The following is a 23541-nucleotide window of genomic DNA, read 5'->3' on the forward strand; positions in this document are numbered from 1 at the left end:
GAATGCTCAAACTACAGCACAACTGCACTCATCTCACATGCTAGTAAAATGATGCTCAAAATTCTCCAAGCCAGGCTTCAGAAATACGTGAACCGTGAACTTCCTGATGTTCAAGCTGGTTTTAGAAAAGGCAGAGGAACCAGAGATCAAATTGCCAACATCCGCTGGATCACCAAAAAAGCAAGGGCGTTTCAGAAAAACATCTATTTCTGCTTTCTTGACTATGCCAAAGCCTTTGACTGTGTGGATCACAATAAACTGTGGAAAATTCCGAGAGAGATGGGAATACTAGACCACCTGACCTGCCTCTTGAGAAACCTGTATGCAGGTCAGGAAGCAACAGTTAGAACTGGACATGGAACAACAGACTAGTTCCAAATAGGAAAAGGAGTATGTCAAGGCTGTATATTGTCACCCTGCTTGTTTAATTTATATGCAGAGTACATCATGAGAAACGCTGGACTAGAAGACAGACAAGCTGGAATCAAGATTGCCGGGAGAAATATCAATAACCTCAGATATGCAGATGACACCACCGTTATGGCAGAAAGTGAAGAGGAACTAAAAAGCCTCTTGCTGCTGCTGCTGCTAAGTCGCTTCAGTTGTGTCCGACTCTGTGTGACTCCATAGACAGGGGCCCACTGTCTCTGGGATTCTCCAGGCAAGAACACTGGAGTGGGTTGCCATTTCCTTCTCCAATGCATGAAAGTGAAAAGTGAAAGTGAAGTCGCTCAGTCGTGTTGGACTCTTAGCGACCCCATGGACTGCAGCCTACCAGGCTCCTCTGTTCATGGGATTTTCCAGGCAAGAGTCCTGGAGTGGGGTGCCATTGTCTTCTCCAAAAGCCTCTTAATGAAAGTGAAAGTGGAGAGTGAAAAAGTTGGCTTAAAGCTCAACATTCAGAAAACAAAGATCATGGCATCCGGTCCCATCACTTCATGGGAAATAGATGAGGAAACAGTGGAAACAGTGCCAGACTTTATTTTTGGGAGGCTCCAAAATCACTGCAGATGGTGATTGCAGCCATGAAATTAAAAGACACTTACTCCTTGGAAGAAAAGTTATGACCAATCTAGATAGCATATTCAAAAGCAGAGACATTACTTTGCCGACTAAGGTCCATCTTGTCAAGGCTATGGTTTTTCCAGTGGTCATGTATGGATGTGAGAGTTAGACTGTGAAGAAGGCTGAGTGCCGAAGAATTGATGCTTTTGAACTGTGGTGTTGGAGAAGACTCTTGAGAGTCCCTTGGACTGCAAGGAGATCCAACCAGTCCATTCTGAAGGAGACCAGCCCTGGGATTTCTTTGGAAGGACTGATGCTAAAGCTGAAACTCCAGTACTTTGGCCACCTCATGTGAAGAGTTGACTCATTGGAAAAGACTCTGAGGCTGGGAGGGATTGGGGGCAGGAGGAGAAGGGGACGACCGAGGATGAGATGGCTGGATGGCATCATGGACTTGATGGACATGAGTCTGAGTGAACTGTGGGAGTTGGTGATGGACAGGGAGGCCTGGCGTGCTGTGATTCATGGGGTCGCAAAGAGTCGGACACGACTGAGCGACTGAACTGAACTGAGCACATACACATACATACAGAGGCAGTAAAAAGATCAGTGACTGACAGGGATTGGGGGAGGGGACGATGAACAGACAGACCACAGAGGATTCTTTAAGGCAGCAAAACTATTCTGTATGATACCATGATGGATACGTGGCATTATACATTTGTCCACACCCATAAAATGTACAACACCACGAGTGAATTCTAATGTAAACTATGGACTGTGGGTGATAATAATGTGTCAGTGGGCCTTCCCTGGTGGCTCAGATGGCAAAGAATCCACCTGCAGTGTGGGAGACCTGGGTTCGATCCCTGGGTTGGGAAGATCCCTTGGAGGAGGGCATGGCAACCCAGTCCAGTATTCTTCCCTGGAGAATCCTCATAGACAGAGGAGCCTGGCGGGCTATAGCCCATGGTGTTGCAAAGAGTTGGACACAACTGAACAACTAAGCACACACAATATGTCAGTGATTGTAGTAAGCGTACTATTCCGATGGAGAATGTTGATAGTAGGGGCATGAATGGGTGCAAAACACATATGGGAAATCTTTGTACTTTCCACTTAATTCTGCTGTGAACCTAAACCTTCTCTGAAAATAGTCTATTTCTTTTAACTGAAGTATAGTTGATTTACAACGTTGTGCCAGTCTCCGCTGTATAGCAAAGTGACTCAGTTTTACACATATACACATTTTTTAAAATATTCTTTTCCACTTTATGGTTAAGTCCAGGAGACTGGATATCGTTCCCTGTGCTATAGAGTGGGACCTTGCTGTCTATCCATTCTAAATGTAATAGTTTGCGTCTGCTGCTAAGTCATTTCAGTCGTGTCCAACTCTGTGTGACCCCCTAGATGGAAGCCCACCAGGCTCCTCTGTCCCTGGGATTCTCCAGGCAAGAACACTGGAGTGGGTTACCATTTCCTTCTCCAATGCATGAAAGTGAAAAGTGAAAGTGAAGTCGCTCAGTCGTGTCTGAGTCCCAGCGACCCCATGGACTGTAGCCCAGGAGGCTCCTCCGTCCATGGGATTTCCCAGGCAAGAGTACTGGAGTAGGGTGCCACTGCCTTCTCTGTCTACCAACCCCAAACTCCCAGTGGATCCTCCTTCTTCCCCCTTGGCAACCACAGTCTGATTTCTATGTCCTTGAGTATGTTTATGTTTTGCATACAGGTTCATTTTAGATTCCACATGTAAATGGTACCATATAGCATGAAAATAAATGAAAGGGAAACCTATGTGCACTTCTGATGAAATCTATGGAAATAAATGCAATGTTTTCAAGTCTTATTTGATCGCTTTCTCTCTGCTGTGGAGGAACTGGTTTCATTGGTTGGGCAGCTCCATTCTTGCTGGTTGTTGGTGCATCAGCTTTTACATAGGAAGGTATGACTACTCCATGAGTCATAAAGTATGGATTTCAGATTACTATCCCCATAGTAATTTGCACAAGTCCTCCCGAGCCGCTGCACTTACTATACCCCTACCCTCCAAGAAGAGTTATCTTTGGGAAGTAGTAGATTCAGGTCAGGGGGTTTGGCTGAGTACATCGAACAGAAATACTCCAGATACAAGGTCCCTGTCAATTGGGACCCTGAGAGCCCATGACCTATCTAACGACATAATATCACTGCCCAACATCAAGTTTTGTTTTGATAACACCCTCCTCTCCCATTCCATCCTCTCTTACTGTCTCTGTCATAGAACCTAGCTCTTACCTTCCAAAGACAGTATCAATTTTAATTTAACTATACACATTTTTATTTAAGTTACTCTCAGCCATTAAGCATGAAGAAGACAGGAGTCATGACTGGTTTGTCTACCATTATATGCGTAGCTCCTTGCACAGTACATGGTAGATATTAAAACACCTGATAAATCTCATTTCAGTGGATGAATGAAAAGGAGCATGGATGTTCAACTGAGGTGCTCACCACTGCGTGAAGGAAGTAACCCTCAGGAAATGCAATTTCTAAGGAAAATCAACTGAGATAATAGAGAAAAGGATAAGAGCTGGATAGCCAAATCATCCCTTTCTTTAGAAACGACATTAACATTTTCAAATGACATATAAGGTGATCTAGTATGCCTGGAAAGAGCGTCCAAGTCAGAAAGGGGTAGGTTTTTATTCCAGCTCTGCTTCTTACTGAAAGCTTCTGAGCCTCAATTTTCTCATTATATACATGCAGGTAACGATCCATAGTCTGAAAATACATGGCAATCAAACATGGGAAGAAGAAATAAGTTCAGAGACCCACTGAATTAGTCTCCTCTCTGGTGACCCAAGCCAGCAAACCCAAGTCAGATTGGTCTTAAAAGCATAGTGTTTATGGGATAGCCATTCAAAGGCTGAAGCCATTCAACCTTTATCCTCCAGAAGTCCCCCACTGGGAGAATTAACTCAAAATGAAGGGGCAATTCAGATTATTACTCAATCCTTTTCAAACTGTGACCTAAGCGCCATTAGTGGCTTAGCAAAAGTTTCTGGAGATCTAATTCACCCCGTTTCTCTGGTCCTTAGCAGTCAGCTCGTTTCTGATATCAGAGGAAGAAAGAATGACCAAGAAAGAACCTAAAAGTAGCAAATGCGACAGCTGTTTCAAGAAAAATCTAGATGTCTGTAAAGACATTTCATGGTTCTCAGTGAGGATCACTAGCTGAAGTAGGTTTCTCCCTAAATTTGAAGTTGGGTGTTTTCAGTCGTATTTAACTTACTTTTTAAAATGGTATGGTGGGAAGAAAACAAATTTTTAAGTGAAAAATATGTTTAAAGTTGAAGTGAAAGTAAATGTGTTAGTCGTTCAGTCATGCGCAACTCTTTGTGAGCCCATGGACTGTGGCCCACCAGGCTCCTCTGTCCATGGGATTCTCCAGGCAAAAATACTGGAGTGGGTTGCCATGCCTTCCTCCAGGGGATCTTCCCAATCCAGGAACTGAACCCATGTCTCCTGCACTGAAAGAAGAATCTTTACCATCTGCGCCACAGAGCCCAAACACAAACAGCTAAATCACACTCAAAAACTTTCTTAGGTTAAAAGAAAGCCAATGAGCCTTAGAATTAACTCTTGTCCACACTGAAAAGTACAGAAAACAGGATTTCTCGTTAACTGCTGATCACCCCTAAGGAAGCAATAAGGCACACACAAGGAATTAGACGTATATGACTACAAACCACTCTCCACTGGTCAATCATAAAGGCTCCTATTAGTAGAATGAAACAAAAAAACTATCAAAAATATTTTTAAATCACACAAAGCAAACAGTTCCATATGATAAAAGCCACATGATTGGAAGTCTTAAGAAAAATCAAAGTTTGGTTTCAAATATGCTTTTCCCTGGAGGGAAATAAATATTGCAGCATCTGCCTTCAATCCATTCTGGACTGGTTAGGATTCAGTTCAGTTCAGTTGCTCAGTCGTGTCCGACTCTTTGCGACCCCATGAATCGCAGCACGCAAGGCCTCCCTGTCCATCACCAACTCCCGGAGTTCACTCAGACTCACATCCATCGAGTCCGTGATGCCATCCAGCCATCTCATCCTCTTTCATCCCCTTCTCCTCCTGCTCCCAATCCCTCCCAGCGTCAGAGTCTTTTCCAATGAGTCAACTCTTCTCATGAGGTGGCCAAAGTACTGGAGTTTCAGCTTTAGCATCATTCCTTCCAAAGAAATCCCAGGGCTGAGCTCCTTCAGAATGGACTGGTTGGATCTCCTTGCAGTCCAAGGGACTCTCAAGAGTCTTCTCCAACACCACAGTTCAAAAGCATCAATTCTTTGGCACTCAGCTTTCTTCACAGTCCAACTCTCACATCCATACATGACCACTGGAAAAACCATAGCCTTGACTAGATGGACCTTTGTTGGCAAAGTAATGTCTCTGCTTTTCAACATGCTATCTAGGTTGGTCATAACTTTCCTTCCAAGGAGTAAGCGTCTTTTAATTTCTTGGCTAGGATTAGCACATCCTATAATAACTTCTCGGTGTTAATTTCACAAAGGAAAAGTAATCTGCTATTAAGAATCTAAGAAATAATTTTTAAAAAAACAAAGCAGAACACCAGAGACCCATAAACAAGCTGACCACAATTTACTAATAAGAAAACAGTTTATCCAGCTTATCTTCAGAAAAGGTAAATTTATGTAACTTGTTGCTTACCTCCAAATTACAGACATTAAAATCCCCAACAACCAATTTAAGACCCCAATGTTTCACAGAATCTGCATTTTGGTTAAAATCGGAGATTTTAACCTTTGGCCATAGGATATGAGTGAGTAGGAAATAGAGTGAGGAAGAAACATTCATGAAGTTTGTATATATATGGACAAATACAAAGTCTGCAGAGGAAGCAAAATAAGTAGGATATATTTCTCTGAACTTTTTTTTAATTATTATTATTTTTACTTTACAATACTGTATTGGTTTTGCCATACATCAACATGAATCTGCCATGGGTGTACACGTGTTCCCAATCCTGAACCCCCCTCCCAGCTCCCTCCCCATACCATCCCTCTGGGTCATCCCAGTGCACCAGCCCGTGTCAGAGTTTCATTTTTATACCATCTTAAGCAGTTGTCTACTTGCTTTCTAAGTGTAGTTATCTTTTGCGGTAAAATATTAAGTTGTCAAGGTGGATCCATGTTTTGCAGGGCTACCTTTTGTTATTTGAGGGGTTTTCTCCAAGAAAAAGAATATAAAATTGTGAATATCAATTATGTAGAGTGAACTCCCAGTGAGGGGCCTTAGAGGTTAAACACCAGCAGCTTCACAGTAAATTCATCACAAGGGTGAGAACTTACCAAGTCTCCTATTTCTGCTTCGTCCATATGGTGTTTTGCAGAGCACGGGGTATTTTAAAAACATTTCAGTACGTGTTGATTCCACTCATGTCAGAATCAAAGGATCTGACAATGAGATTAAATTCAAAGTCAAGCCTTGGCCCACCTAAATGGTTCAAGATATATCTTAACTCTTCATTCAGTTATACCTTAAATGATAGTTTGAATTAAATGTAATTTCAATTCATGTTGATTCTGTTATTTAACAATTGTCATAATATTTTAACAATCCAAAAATGTCTACCCACTATAATAGGAAAACAAACAGAAGATTTTTAAAAATCATCACATAAAAGCTGGGTGTACATGAGTCATAGACTAAACACTCTAGTTCCTGTGTGTATGTCCACTAGTTATGATGAGCAGCTGGGATTCACGTGCACTCCCCTTCACGGACAATAGCCATCTGCGGTCTATTATCCGTGGAGTTACCCCATAAGCAGAGGAGGTTACCAGTTCCAAAGAAAACTTGTAGGAGTTTTTGATGTGTTGATCTAGTTCCTCATACTGCCTGCCAACAGTTAGCATATTGCATCCTCTTTATAAATACAGAACAGAGGAAAGAAAATGCATATCATTCTTCAGGTTCTATTGATAGGTGTGAGGCTGACAACTATGAGACTATGAAAGAAATGACTCACTAATCCCACAGGTTTATACGCCAGGCTTAATATTTTAATTACTGCTGTGTAAAAAACCCACAGAACTTCCCACCGATGTCGAAGTCCAAAGCTGTCTAGGCTTTATTATGCACTGATCCAGTTAAGACATTCTGTGGATGTTTCCTGAATGTAAACAGAAGAACACCCATTGATCCGAGTGATTTCACTCTAGATGTATCTAGGAAGAAAATATCTTGAGAAAAACTCCCTGTTATCAATATCTTATTCACATCATTAACAGAATTAGATTATTAAAGGCCTTAAGACTAATAAATGACTGCATGAAAAGAATTTTTAATGTCTTCATAAAAAAGAATATTTATAAACAACTTTTAAAACCAAAGAACAAGTTAGAAAAAATATATTTCCAACAAATATAAGCAAAAAATGTGGGGGCCTCCCTGGTGGTCCAGTGGTTAAGACTCCAAGCTGCCAGTGCGGAAGGCACAGGTATGATCCCTGGTTGGGGAACTAAGATCTCACATGCTGTGTAATTTGGACAAAAAAAGAATATATATATACATATATATATACACACACATTTTAAGAAACCTAACTTTGTTATTAGACAAAGAGTTACAATTAGATGATCAATAATTAGGTAACAATAATCCAAAATAAAAATAAAAGATATGAAAATACGAGTTCACAAAAAACCCCACAAATGACCAATAAGTATTTCAAGACATGCTAAACCTCACTCATAATGTTAAGAAACATAAATATAAAAACAATGAGCTCCTTTTCAACAGACAGATGACAGCAGAGATGGTTTCAATGATGGAGATGAAAATACTACTCACAGCTGGCCAGAGTACAGGGAAAGCAAAGGGATCCTCATTCTCTGTGGACAGGAGAGTGGTTGGCACAACTTTCTGAGGGGCAATCTAGCAACATCATTCACATTTCAAAGTGCTCATATATTCTGGGGACTTCCCTGGTGGTCCAGTGGCTATGACTCCGGGCTGCCAATGCTTGGGGCCTGGAGTCAATCCCTGTCAGGGAACTAGGTCTCACATGCTACAGCTAAAAAAGATCTTGCATGGTGCAATGAAGATTAAAGATCTGGAGTGCCTTACTAAGGCTCCTCTGTCTATGGGATTTCCCAGGCAAGAATACTGGAGTAGGTTGCCATTCCTTTCTCCAGGGGATCTTCCCAACCCAGGGATCAAACCCAAGTCTCCTGCATTATAGGCAGATTCTCTACCATCTGACCACCAGGGAACCCCTACTAAGACCCAGTGCAGCCAAATAAATAAAGATAAATATATATTTTTAAAATGCTTATACATTTTGACCCATCAGTCACTCTTCTGTGAAATTATCCTATAGAAGTTTCAGACAAGTGTTAATACTTGCACACACACAGAACATTCTATCCAATAAATACCGTAAAGTCACTAAAAAGAATACAGTATCTACCTACATGTGCTGACTTTAATAATAACTTATATTTCTTGAGCTTTCAATATCCCAGCCACTGTTCTAAACTCTTTATATATGTTAAAGACTTTACTGAGTAAAAAAGAAATCTCCAAGATATAGATAAGTAAAAAAAGAAAGCTGCAGAATACACTGTGCACTGTGGTTCTATTCATACTATAAATATATATAAATATCATATATAAATACAAATATATAAACATACATTTATATACACCCAGAAAAGCTTGAGAATAATACAAAAGGAATAGTTTACAGTTATTACCTAGGAAGAATGGGCCTGGGAAAGGGACTTAGGTAAACAGAAATTTTTACATTTTTACTTTTTTTTCAGAATTTTATTTATTGTTTGAACTTTTCACTATACACATGAATTACTTCTATTTTTAAAATATTTATATCTGCTATCTACCTAATTGGGGAGGACTTTTGACACAATGGGAGAAGGAGAGGGTGGGATGATTTAAGAGAACAGCACTGAAACACATATATTACCATATGTAAAACAGATAGCCAGTGGAAATCTGATGTACGATGCAGGGCACCCCAAGCCGGTGCTCCGTGACAGCCTGGAGGGATGGGGTGGGGAGCATGGTGGGAGGGGGGGTTCAGGAGAGGGGGCACACATATGCCTAAGGTCGATTCATGCTGATGTATGGCAGAGGCCATCACGATATTGTAAAGTAATTATCCTCCAATTAAAATAAAATTTTTTCAAAAGAAAAAGAACTTCATGGCTTCACTCTGCAAACAGCCTGACATTTCTGTCACCTCGCACCACCGCTTCAGATTCTTACCTGTCCAGCAGCAGCTCCAGCACTTCTTTAGTGGAGGCAAAGCCTCTGTATGTTGACAGGAAGATGCTGATATATGTAAAGTCATTGTCCCCAAAAGCCGTCAGCAGGTTCTCCACGAGCTTCTCTAAGGTGCCAGCTTTTATGGTCCTGATCTTACACGTCTCATACTGACTGACTGTGTGTCCCGGAGGCAGCTGGTCCCCTTCGACCTGCACAATAAACTCAAGATTATGATCAGGAGAAACGATTTCCTAACGTAGGAGTGAAAATACTGAACCGGATGAAGCGTGGCCCATCATGCTTTCCCTGCTCTGATTTAACTTCCCTACCAGTCAGGAAAGGCCAACTTCACTCCTCTCACCTGACTGAGTGCAGGAGTGTGGGGTGGTGGTCGGGGTACCAGGGTGGCATCTGCTTGTGATCCCACAAGCAGAGGGATTACTTCAACATTTGCTTCTGCTCACTTCCCTATCAAGAACTATGTTGCTGGCATATTCTGTCAAGAATGTTTTCTATGACTCCGGGATCAAGTTGAACAAATGCTATCAATCATTCCCTTTACATTGTTCCACAGTTAAGCTTTCTAACTCATCCTCAAAGACAGTGCCTACAGTGGGGTGCTGGCACTGATCCTACAGACTCTGGAGAGCTGCTTATTAAACTTTTAGATTTGTGTGAGCCAGATGACATTATGTTGATAGTTTGGAGGAAAAAAAAAAAAATCAGCCTTGGGAGGAGTATGTTCTCCACAGACATCTAGGGAAATCTGACTATGTGATGTTCTTTGGTCCATGGAAGGCAAAACACATTCAATATCATCATTAATCAACAAACTTGGCTAAGCAGCAGTTTTACCCAGCAGGCCTCAGCTAATCTTGGATGAGGAATAGAAATGGTAGGTAGGTACATGACTCCTGCCTTTTGGAGACTAGCAATGTTATAGTTGAGTAGTCATGTAAGGATGTGAGAGCTGGACCATACAGAAGACAGAGTGCTAAAGAATTGATGCTTTTGAACTATGGTGTTGGAGAGACTCTTGAGAGTCCCTTGGACAGCAAGGAGATCAAACCAGTCAATCCTAAAGGAAATCAACCCTGAATGCTCACTGGAAGGACTGATGCTGAAGCTGAAGCTCCAACATTTTGGCCACTTGATGCGAACAGCTGACTCACTAGAAAATACCCTGATGCTGGGAAAGATTGAGGTCAAGAGAGAAGAGGGTGACAGAGGATGAGACGGTTGGATGGCACCACCGATTCAATGGACGTGAACTTGGGCAAACTCTGGGAGATGGTGAGGGACAGGGAAGCCTGGCATGCTGCGGTCCATGGGGTCTCAAAAAGCTGCACACCAGTTGGTGACTGAACAACAACAACAAAGAGAAAATATTTCCCTGTGAAAAGTGGCTACCACCTGAGAATGAAGTGACTGTGAATAGTATTGGTAGGTATAATTGCCCCCTGGAGACATAAACCGTAATACATAAAAACTGATTAGTAATAAAATCTGTAAAGCTTTAAAACTGAGTATGGGGAAGAGAAATAAACTGAAGAAAAATCTGAGTGCGCCTCATATTCTATAATAAATCTGTGCTGAACAAATTATATAGTGATGCAATTTTCAGAGTTCAACCTGCCCTTCATAGGCATAGGGGAAGATGACCTATAGAAAGGAACTTGTTCTAAAGCATAGAATCATTCTAAGTGACGCAGACAATCGCCATGCAATGTCTCTCAATTTTAAGTGTGAATTGTTTTATATCAGATTTTCCTAAATTGAAATAATCAGACACGTGACAATTAATGGGGAGCAAAAAAGAGAGAACTGAAATCTCTAAATGATGACATTGTGCATACAAAGTCACACGTTTGCTATTTCTTCACCTGTCCTGTCAAAAGTTAAACCACTGGAAGGAAATTAGCAGGCAAGAATTGCTTTCCGCAAAACCAAAGTAAAGGCCATCACTTTTAGAAAGGGCTTAGAACAGCTTAATGTCATCATGGCTAACTGCCAGCAGGAATTAATCATAAGACTCCAGCATACACAGGGGGTTGCCTTGATTTCTTTATTTAATTTTCGAAAGATACTTTTAGTTTACAAAGGAAAGGGCTGTGGTTCAGGCAAAACTACCAAATGGACTCAGATCATGGCCTTATAATTATTCATTATCACTCTATAAGCAGTTTGAGAACAGGCCTGATAATATCCATCTGTCTTCCAAGAGCTTCAGTTAACTTTAACTAGAAACAATCAATGAAGAAGATATATGGTTTCAATATCTAATTACATTTTTAATTACTTGGTACAGTGTTGGCCTAAATGTGTGCTGTAACATACTAGTTTCAAAACAGAACATCCTGCATTCAAATTTGGGAACTATGGAGTTAAACAAAGCCCAATATATTTCTTTTCCATAGAATTTCTTACACACAGTATTTAATGTGCTAACATGCTATGAAACTCCAAAGAAGGATATGGTATCTGACATTTCCTAATGGATTTCCCTTTGGTCTCAGAGCACCCTGCAAAACATTAGGATGAACATATTTTGGAAAATGTTAGCTTATTAAGTCACTGTGATACAGTTGAAACTTAATTCACATTTGCCACTTTTCACTTAAAAAAAAAAAACAAGACATTATAAAATTAACTTTTACCTTCAAACATCTATATTCCTTTGATCTCTTTCTTAATACCACTAAAATTTAGGAACATTTTGTGTTTTTTTACTTTGTCACCTCAAAAGATCTGATCAAGATAATTATCACTTAAAAAGCAGAAGTTAAAAAATATACCTCAAGGGCAAACGTTAACAACAACAACAATAAAAGGTATGGCTTTTCAGTTTCTACGGATATTCAAGCTCTAATTCTAAATCAAGCTTCCTTACCTTGTGACAATGTCAGCGTTCCCTTATCAATAAATTCTGTAATTTGATGATACTATTTTACAATGCAAACACCACTTTAAAGCTAAATCTTTTCTTATTAATTAATAAGTAGTAACTGTTTAAGAGAACTAATTTTTCCCTAAGCAGTGATGTGGCCAAAAATTCAAACACAGAGAAAAATGCTTGTCAAAGACCCTGATGAAGTGGGTCCCTTTTCCTGCCAGAAAGCAGATTTGGCAGAAAGCCAATGCTCTCGCTTGGAAATGGATTCATGTTACTCATTAACCCAGTCGCTTCCTTTCACTCCTTCTACTCTGAAGAAAATCTCAACACACATGCCTGATCCCCATAAATGCCTTTAATGGTTTCTGTTCCTCAGTGTTTGCATCTGTACATTAGGAAGAACCATGACTAAGCTAATGGAATAGCTAATAGAATATTTTGAATATTTAGATTTTAAGAGTTATTCTCTAATTGCAACAAATAAGCATCAATGGCAATAGGATAAAATGAAGTACAGGAATTACTCTGATGCCTAAAGTTGTTCTCACAAAAAATAACAATACATGTCAGTGTCAGAGCACTTGCTTAATATTATTTTCTGACCGTTTGCTAAGTACGCTAATATCTCTTCGCTAGCAAGGGGAAGGCCAGATTTTTGAAGATGAGTTTTAATTTGCCTATATTCAAATTAAGTACAGGCTTCCCAAGTGGCACAGTGGTAAAAAAAAAAAAAAATACGCCTGCCAATGCAGAGGACACAAGTTCAAGGTCGGGAAGGTCCCCTGGAGGAGGAAATGGCAACCCACTCCAGTATCCTTGCCTGGAAGACTCCAGGGACAGAGGAGCCTGGCAGGCTACAGTCCACGAGTTTGCTAATAGACACAACTGAGCATGCACACAAGAGCAAATAAAGTACATTTTTATGAAATAAAAATTTTTTAATTATCTGCTTGTTACTGGAATTGAAATAAAGTTATAAAAAGTGAAACACACAAAAATATCCTACGCCTATGGGTAGATTGGAAAAGCTAAAATGTTTAATAGCGACATGACCCTTTTAAGAGACTTTAGGGTCTGTTTTTGTTTGTGATAACTCAACATCTTCAAATTCTAGTTTAAAAGAATAGTGGGGAGAGGCAGTGAGGAAAGTCTTGGCAGACAAGTGTTTAATAACTCAGACTTAGAGAGCAAGACACGGAGGGCTGAGCCTGCCCTCTGGGTTAGCACGCTAACAGGAAACAGCCCAATCTGGATTTAATCAGAGACCATCGCTTTACTGACAAGATCACGATACTGAGGCCACAAAAATGTTTCATGATTGTTTTTTGGCCAATCCGTCTGCCATTAGAATTCAGCATTTCCTCAGAGAATATGCCTGACTCCTATGGGGTAAATATCTAAAACCCTGCCCAACTGTCCTAGCCATGGAATTTCTATAATTACCAATTTTGACATTAGGGGGACAGGAGAAAGAATGTGAGAGATGAAACATGCCATATTTCAACTGTGTTTCCAGTCATTGAGAAATAGACTCTTTTGCCTTCTAAAACATAAACTGTTCACAACTTGGGTGTTTTTAATTTAAAAAAAAAATCCCTTCAATCAAAATAATCCTTTAGTCATCTGATACTTTAACAGGGAACGTGTTAAGTAAACAACCTCATTAGACTGGAGACAGTATTAAGTCTTTCTCCAAGCCATGCTTAATCTTTAGTACATCAGTTCTCGGGCATCCTGGCACGAGCAGTAATGTAAATAGTGAGAACTCTTCCAGTCATAACTCCCTAAGAAAATCTAAAACCCAGAGCCAAGGTTTTACAGAACTTTAATAGCATGTTCCTCTCTGTACATGCATCTCAGAATACCAAGGGTCCGTTCTATATCCCGTATTCAAATGCCCTGAAACTACTACTCAGAAACAATAAGAAACCACCACAGCATAGGAAATATCATAAGATGACTCACAAACTCTGATCATTTGTCCACACTGCCTAAATACGCAGAGATTAAATGTCCTTGCCATGCAAAGGAAAACTATATGTATGTAATGGCATAAAGCACAGCGTTGTGGAGCAGCCCAGTGCATCTGAGTAAAGTGAACTATTTACACATAGGATATTCAGAGATGTAAGGCAGAGTCCATACAAAACCCTAAGGCATGTGATAGCAAGCTCAGTGTGAGCTTCTGTGTTGCGTGAACTTCTGTTCTGGGTATCAACTGACATTTTTTTTTTGCTAGGTTAGGGTTACCAGAATGCCCAGCTAAATTTTTAGAAAAAAATAATAAATAATTGAATAATTTGTGAACATAAATGTTACCTGAAGTATTTAGGACCTACTCATGCAGAGAGTCAGACATACAACTTGTCAACTGAACAACAGCAACAACATACTGAAAAAATTATTTGCTGTTTACCTGAATTTCCAAACTAACCTGGCATCCTGTACTTTTTTAGTTCCTAAGTCTGGCAACTCTATGCCATATATACACAAAGGGTACAGAATGGATCTCTCATTTATTCATTTACTTACTCAGCCACATATTGAATAAATGGTACTACGTGTCAGGCACTGTGTAAGACAGCAGAAATACAAAGGCAAACGGCATGCAGTTCTAACACCCAGGATGTTCAACATGATGGAGAAAATGGACACAGAGAAACCATTACAATGCAACACAAGTAAAATGGTGGGGAGACAGACAAATAGCGTGCAGGAACCAAGAGGGACTGTGTAGAGGCAACATCGGAAAGTGACTGGAAAGAAAAGGATACCACCCACAAGAAAGAAAACTGAGAAGGGGAAGCCAGTCTTCTGTTGGGTAGAGGCACTGAATTCCACTTTAGAAATATAAAACTTGGGGATTTCCTGGTGGACCAGTGGTTAACACACTGTGCTTCCACTGCAGGGGGTATAGGTTCAATCCCTGGTTGGGGAACTAAGATCCTGCATGCTGTGTGCTGTGGCCAAAAAGAAAAAAAAAAAAGAAATGTAAAATCTGAAGTATTGTTGGGATTTTCCAATGGTATACAGTCCAATAGGCAGTCAAAATCCAAGAGCTGGGTAAGGAGGTCTAAGACGGAAATATGTAAGAGCTATGACTACAGCCACAAAATTAAAAGATGCTTATTCCTTGGAAGAAAAGCTATGAAAAACCCAGAGAGCGTATTAAAAAGCAGAGACATCACTTTGCCAACAAAGCTCTGTACAGTCAAAGCTGTGGTTTTTCTAGTAGTCATGTATGGATGTGAGAGTTAGACCATAAAGAAGGTTGAGAACCGAAGAATTGATGCTTTCAAATTGTGGTACTGGAGAAGATTCCTAAGAGTCCCTTGAACTGCAAGATCAAATTAGTCAATCCTACAGGAAATCAACCCTGAATATTCATTGGAAGGACTGATGCTGAAGCTGAAGCTCCAATACTTGGCCACTTGATGTAAAGAGTCAACTCATTAGAAAAGACCCTGATTCTGAAAAAAAATGAAGGCAAGAGGAGAAGGGGACAACAGAGGACAAAATGGTTGGATGCCATCAGTGACTCAATGGACATGAGTTTGAGGAAACTCTGAGAGAAGGTAAAGGACAGGAAAGCCTGCCGTGCTGCAGTCCATGGGGTCGCAAAGAGTCAGACACTACTTAGCGACTGAACAACAACAATGACGAGTTACAACAATTAAACCAGCTTCATTCTCCAGGCAGATTGTGTAGAACAAACAGAATCGAGGATGGAGGACGGCCTCTGGAAGGACATCCAAATTCAGAGGGTTCCAAGAAGAAAAGTTATGACCAACCTAGATAGCATATTCAAAAGCAGAGACATTACTTTGCCGACTAAGGTCTGTCTAGTCAAGGCTATGGTTTTTCCTGTGGTCATGTATGGATGTGAGAGTTGGACTGTGAAGAAAGCTGAGAGCTGAAGAATTGATGCTTTTGAACTGTGGTGTTGGAGAAGACTCTTGAGAGTCCCTTGGACTGCAAGGAGATCCAACCAGTCCATTCTGAAGGAGATCAGCCCTGGGATTTCTTTGGAAGGAATGATGCTAAAGCTGAAACTCCAGTACTTTGGCCACCTCATGAGAAGAGTTGACTCATTGGAAAAGACTCTGATGCTGGGAGGGATTGGGGGCAGGAGGAGAAGGGGACGACAGAGGATGAGGTGGCTGAATGGCATCACTGACTCGATGGACGTAAGTCTGAGTGAACTCTGGGAGTTGGTGATGGACAGGGAGGCCTGGCGTGCTGCGATTCATGGGGTCGCAAAGAGTCAGACACGACTGAGCGACTGAACTGAACTGAAGAGCAAAGATGTCTGTGACTAAAAGAAGCACATGTGGCAAGTTTACACTCACCTGATCTCTGGTAGCACTTCTGGGCAGATAATCCGGAAGAAAAACCACTGATAGACTTACATATGCCAACACATGCACCTTCCACCTAATTACCCAAACCTATCAAGGTCTAGCCAGCAGCGTGCTGGAGCCAGCCTGTCCCGCTTGCAGGAACTGATCGTACACATTCCTCAGCCCCGTGTTCCATGACATCATGTTGGTTTTGTGAATCTGGCCACGGTGGAAACAGCTACACCATGGAAACTGGCAAACTGGCTCCAAGTCAGGGCTCTGAGTCTGAACAGGTGATTTATCAGTGCACCACTACCTAGGACTCCCTCTCAGATTATGCCAATGGTAAATTCAGGAGAGACTTCACACCAGTGGAATGTTTTTGTCTTTCTGTGACCACTCCAATCAAGGCTGACCTCATAGAAGACAGAAAATTACGCCTCTGAACTAGAAAAAAGCAGAAATGTGAGGGGAGAAGAGGTGGAGGAGTATGCATCTGACAAATTAATATGCCCTCAAACAAAATCACAAAACCCCCAAGAGCTGACTTCACTTGAGGCCACATGTTAGAATGTGGTCAGATTTCTACGATGAGTACGCTGCATCCTCAGGAAAACGCTGAGAGCTGTAATAACAGACAAGGACCAGTGTTTTATCCGACAGAAATTTCAGCCCCTTCCGCCATCCTGTCTCCTCGGGGTTTCCTAGATCACCCCAGAGAGTCCAGGAACTCTCTGAGGGGAAACAGGAAGTTGTGTTTTCCATCCCCATAAAAAATGGTCATCCTCCTGGCTGTAAATCTCTTCCACACGGTGTTAACCCATAACAGACTGGATCTTCTCTGACGCAAACGCCCACTGATGTCTTCCTTTAAGGATTTAAGGGAGTCTTTAAGGAGGCAGATGGGCTTCCCTGGTGCTCAGAGGGTAAACCGTTTGCCTGCAATGTGGGAGACTTGGATTCGATCTCCGAGTTGGGAAGAGCCCCTGGAGAAGAAAACGGCAACCCACTCCAGTACAGATTCAAAAATCAAGTGGATTCAAGGGGGTGTGCTGACTACATTCTTCAAATAAAATAATTTCACTTTAACATGCCACTTTGCTGCTTGAAGCTCAGAATGCTAATGAAGAGGTTGCGAGTTAACCTGGCTTCTATTTTTATCTCTGAGGCCAATTTACTTTGGGACCTAAAGGCAATAACTTAAAGCTTCGATGTCTCGGTCAAAGACTTTGCAAAGTAAAGAAATTACATGCTGTTTTGAGAAGTTCAAGGAATTAGAGTTACAGCGGGGAGGGAGCTTTGAACTAAAATAGTCACTCCAGCATGTGCCAAATTACATCACAAATCGTCACACAGGATTTTGTGTCCAGAGTGAACCTGCAAAATTCACAACTCCTTCCTCTCACTTTCAGACCTCAGATGTCCAAGGTCCTCCTATTCTGAGGTCACAGGTTAACAGGGGCCCTGGCCTTCTGGAATTCATTGTTTCTGTGCAGTCCGGCCAACCTCTGTCTGAAAAGGTCAGCAGGGGGTAGTGAGCTTCTGTGTGACCCAATATTCCCTGTGAATGAAGCCTGTTCTGAATGGAAACACTTCCTCACAGCCCAGAAGCTTTCCCAGACCGCCATAAATCCCACGGACAGTTCCACGGTGCTTCATCTTCTAGTGAAATGTAAAGTGTTCCTTTACTAGTCTCTGGGGGAGCAGAAGGTGGCAGCTGCCTGAGGTTTCCCAACTTAGTCATTAATTTAATTCTTCTTCTGTAGATCACATTAAGGAATCTCTTAACTTACTGTTAGTCACTCAGTTGTGTCCGACTCTGAGGATCCTGACTTGAGGACCCTGAAGTTTGGAGAAGTGAGAGGTCTCATCCAACTATATATTTTTTAATTTATTTAATTGGAGGCTAATTACAATATTGTAGTGGTTTTTGCCATACATTGACATGAATCAGCCATGGGTTTACATGTGTTCCCCATCCTGAAACCCCCCTCCTACTTCCTCCCCATCCCATCCCTCTGGGTCATCCCAGTCTGAAAGAATAGCATTGAAATATGTATATTATCATATGTGAAACAGATTGCCAGTCCAGGTCCAATGCATGAGACAGGGTGCTCAGGGCTGGTGCACTGGGATGACTCATCCAACTTTAGTCAGCCAATTAGCATAATTGACAGAGTCCGGATATAAAACCAGCCCTGTCTTTCTATTGGGCTTCCCAGTTGGTGCTAGTGGTAAAGGTCCTGCCTGACAAAGCAGGACACATAAGAAGCACGGGTTCAATCCCTAGTTTGGGAAGCTCCCCTGGAGGAGGACATAGCAACCCACTCCAGTATTCTTGCCTGAAGAATCCCATGGACAGAGGAGCCTGGTGCGCTGTGGTACATGGGGTTGCAAAGAGTGGGACACGACTGAAGTGATTTAGCATGCAGGTCTTTCTATTACAGAGTGCTGCATTAACACACTATTGTGGATAGTGACACACTATTGTGGATTCAGTCTCCTTATTTGTACACCTAAGGTCACTAAATAGCCCAGAATCTCCATACTTCATAGGACTGTTACAAGAAATAAAATTAGAAAATGGAGCTGAAGGTGTGTTGAATGGTTTCAAGAACTATTCAGGACTCTACAGATAAAATCTTGTATGCTGTGTGCTGTGCTGTGCTAACTCACTCAGTCACGTCTGACTCTATGCGACGCTATGAACTGTAGCCCACCAGGCTCTTCAGACCATGGGATCCTCCAGGCAAGAATACTGGAGTGGGTTGTCGTGTCCTCCTCCAGAGGATCTTCCCGACTCAGGGATCACACCCGAGTCTCTAATGTCTCCTGCATTGGCAGTGGGTTCTTTACCACCAATACCACCTGAATAGGTTGTTGCAAAATAATTGCAGTTTCAGACCCTGAATTTTAAACTATTATAACTAGGCTCACAACTTTATTAATCAAAATAGGAACCATTAAGATCAACACATTTTTGCCAATGAGAAGTAAGTTTACTTATTCCTATACAAAGAAAAAAAAATCATGCTTTGGGATTCGACGAACTCTTGGAAAGCATTTTCTGTGTCCTGCTGGTTGTGGAAGCATTTTCCCTTCCAAAAGTAGTCGAGATGCTTGACCAGAGGTCAGGTGAATATGGTGGATAAGGCAAAACTTTGTAGCTCAATTCATTCAACTTTTGAAGCACTGGTTATATGATGTGCAGTCAAGCATTGTTGTGGAAAACAACTGGGCCCTTTCTTTTGACCAATGCCGGCTGCAGGTATTGCCATTTTCAGAGCATCTCATCAATTTGCTGAGTGTACTTCTCAGACATAATGGTTTCGCCAGGATTCAGAAAGCTGTAGTGCATCAGACCAGCAGTAGATCACCAAACAGTGACCACGATCCTCTTTTGGTTACAAGTTTAGCTTTGGGAAGTACTCTGGGGCTTCTTCTCAGTCCAATCACTGAACTGGTCACCGCTGGTTATAAAAAATTCACTTTCTGTCGCACATCATAGTCGGATGGAGAAATGGTTCATTGTTGTTGTGTAGAAAAAGAGAACACTTCAAAACAATAATTTTTTGATTTGGGATCAGTTCATCAGGCATTCACTTATCGAGCTTTTTCACTTTTTCGATTTGGGATCAGTTCATCAGGCATTCACTTATCGAGCTTTTTCACTTTTTCAATTTGCTTCTAAGGCCAAAGGAGGACAGAATGGCCAACGCGGAGTTCCTGCACAACTTCTCATGTAGCTGTACGAGGATCAGCTTCAGCGACGCTCTCAGTTGGCCGCTGTCAACTTCTGACGGCTGGCCACTGAGCTCCTCATCCTCAAGGCTCTTGTCTCCTTTGCAAAACCTCTTGAACCACCACTGCACTGTACGTTCATCAGCAGTTTCTGGGCCAAACGTGTTGTTGATGTTGAAGTTGTCTCCGACACTTTATGACTCATTCTGAATTCAAATAAGAAAATCGCTCAAATCTGCTTTTTGTCTAACATCATTTCTATAGTCTAAAATACATATAAACAGCAAGTAATAATTCATTATTGCAAAATAGAAAGCAAGAAATACATATTAAAATGATATATAACATAACTACATTTATTTAAGAATGTGTTCCAATATCAAATGGCAAAGTTCAACAATGCAAAACAGCAATTACTCTTGCACCAACTTATATATAATATTAAGGCTACAGTTTTTCCAGCGGTCATGTATGGATGTGAGAGTTGGACTGTGGAGAAAGCTGAGCACTGAAGAATTGATGCTTTTGAACTGTGGTGTTGGAAAAGACTCTTGAGAGTCCCTTGGACTGCAAGGAGATCCAACCAGTCCACCCTAAAGGAGATCAGTCCTGGGTGTTCAATGGAAGGACTGATGCTGACGCTGAAACTCCAATACTTGGGCCACCTCATGTGAAGACTTGACTCATTGGAAAAGACTCTGATGCTGGGAGGGATTGGGGGCAGGAGGAGAAGGGGATGACAGAGGATGAGATGGCTGGATGGCATCACCGACTTGATGGACATGAGTTTGGGTAAACTCTAGGAGTTGGTGATGGACAGGGAGGCCTGGTGTGCTGCGATTCACGGGGTCGCAAAGAGTCGGATACGACTGAGCAACTGAAGTGAACTGAACTGAAAATCCTTCTGTTTTCACTTTCCTTCCCCTACCCCAATTACTTTCACCAAAATTATATCTTAACTGCATCAGATATTCTTGATATTATCCGACATTGACTGAAATCTTTGACACCTAAAGATGACCCAAAAACAAGTGTTTTTGTGTTAAACACTCTCTTTGGAGGAAAACAAAACTCCCCTCTCATTATTATAGTCTCTTAATAAGTAAATTAAGTCTAAGAAAGAGGAAGGACTTTATTCAAGGGCTCAAAACAAGCCAGGAGAACAAGATCAGTAAGTTGCATGAGAAGTGACAGTGTACGATCCCAGGAGGGAGGGAAGAGTATTCATTAACAATCTGATTTCCAGATTATTAACTTTCCTACCTGTTAGGCTTATAAATCTATCTAGTCATGAGACACTCTCCTTATATTTTTAGAAAGAGAGGAAATAAAAGCAAAATGACAATATGATTGATTATGCGGTATAGCCACACAAAGTGGCAGTTTTGTAAATACTGATACTTAATACAAATATATAGTATTGTTACAAATATATAGAGGAGAGGGCAGAGGATAGAAAGAACAAATACCTGGCAAAAACACAGATCCAGTTTCCCTAAGCAAACAGAAACTTTTGACAATGGAATCATTTTGTCCACTAGATTTTAATGTGTCAAAAATATATGTTAAAAAAATAGGCATGTTGGTGGTAAAGAAAACATCATTCCCATTGCTCATGACTCACTCTTGATGTCAGTCAGTTAAAAAAGGTTATTAAAGGAGCTCCCATTATGTAAATAATCCAAATGAGAGGCTAAGGGAATCCATAAAAGAAATCAAGGACTACATTCTAAAAACTTAACAGTAGAGGTTATAATATGAATGTGAATTTTTTCATTCAGTGGCATGGAAGGAAAGGATGTGTAGAGCTGAATGCTAGTGAATATTTAATAGATTAAATAAATGCCAGATAAATAAGCAGTGGCCCTAAAGAAAGAATTTCAGAACTAATGGGAATAAAAGTCTCTTGCAACTCTGAGCTTCAACCATAAAGAAGGCATGGAACTAGATTCCATTTCTGGTTCCAGGTCAAATTAATTTTCAAATACTTGTTAGTGCCCTCTGCTTATGTCAGCAGTGAGCTAGAATAACTCTTCCTAATTTAATTGTTTTGTTATTTCCTAAATACACTTGAGGGACTTCCCTGGTAGCTCAGTAGTAAAGAATCCACCTGCCAATGCAGGAGACATGGGCTCGATTCCTGGGTCAGGAAGATCCCCTGGAGAAGGAAATGGCAACCCACTCCAGTATTCTTGCTTGGAGAATTCCATGGACAGAGGAGCCTGGTGAACTACAGTTCATGGGGTCGCAAAGAGTTGGACACAACTGAGCAACTAACACAAAGACAGATGAAGACCTACAAGACCTTCTGGAACTAACAAATACTATACTAACTCCCAAATCTTTATCTCCAGTTCTTACTTTAACTTCCCTTCTAAATTCTAGACCTGAATTTCCGGTTACCACATGTTCACCTGGAACTCTAACTCAGTGTATCCAAAAAGAAACTCTCTTTTTACTCCTCTAAAATCTCAACTCTTCTCTAGCTTCTGACTGTTAATGATCCAGGTCATAAACCTACAAATTATCTTTATTCCCAACTTATCTCTCCCTTCAGCTCCAAAATCCAATGTGTCCCATTCCCTAAATATGTCTCCATTCTATTCTTCTCCCCCATCTTCACTGTCTTACCTTAATTTAGATCTCATTTCTTAACTGGGGATGTGTAACAAGCATTTAACTGGTTTCACTTGCCTCTAGTCTTGCTTCCCAGGTGGCGCTAGTGGTAAAGAACCTGCCTGCCAATGCAGGAGGACAAGAGACTCAGGTTCAATTCCTGGGTCAGGAAGATTCCCTGGAGAAGGAAATGACAACCCACTCTAGTATTCTTGCCTGGAAAATTTCACGGACAGAGGAGTCTGGTGGGCTACAGTTCATAGGATTGCAGAGACAGACACAGCTGAAGCAACTTAGACTAAGACTAATGTTGCTAAAAAATCATCTTTCTAAAGCACAAATCCTAGTTTCAGAATAAAGTCCCAAGTCTCTGCCAAAGCTAAACATGCCTATCCTTTGACTCAGCAATTCCATTCCTACAAGATATGAGTATTATGTCTGCCAGAAAGCATGGACAGAAACATTCATAGCAGCTTCATTCATAACAGCCAAACACTTTTCATAGTATGTTGTAAGCATCTGTTTACTTATAGGTATCCTCCACTGGACCATAAATTCGTTAAAGGCATATTCATATTTATATCTCCAGAAATTAGCTTATAGTCACATCAATAAGCACTTCAAGAATATTAAATACATGGTTTTAAGATAAAA

General features: G+C 41.1%; 1 protein-coding gene across 2 annotated transcripts in view; it reads right to left on the reverse strand.

The window, feature by feature from the left end:
* The window catches only part of RGL1 (ral guanine nucleotide dissociation stimulator like 1), a 138263-nt gene that overhangs the window by 81611 nt on the left and 33111 nt on the right, over window positions 1-23541 (reverse strand). Inside the window, exon 3 of one of the 2 annotated variants that reach the window (XM_040263817.1) lies at window positions 9298-9506. The exons of the other annotated variant lie outside the window; for it this stretch is intronic. Coding sequence (XP_040119751.1) covers window positions 9298-9506 — 209 coding nt within the window. The remainder of the gene's footprint in view (window positions 1-9297; window positions 9507-23541) is intronic. 2 annotated transcript variants of the gene reach the window in all.

The sequence above is a fragment of the Oryx dammah genome, unplaced genomic scaffold, assembly GCF_014754425.2.
Source record: "Oryx dammah isolate SB20612 unplaced genomic scaffold, SCBI_Odam_1.1 HiC_scaffold_21, whole genome shotgun sequence".
NCBI classification, from domain to species: Eukaryota; Metazoa; Chordata; class Mammalia; order Artiodactyla; family Bovidae; genus Oryx; species Oryx dammah.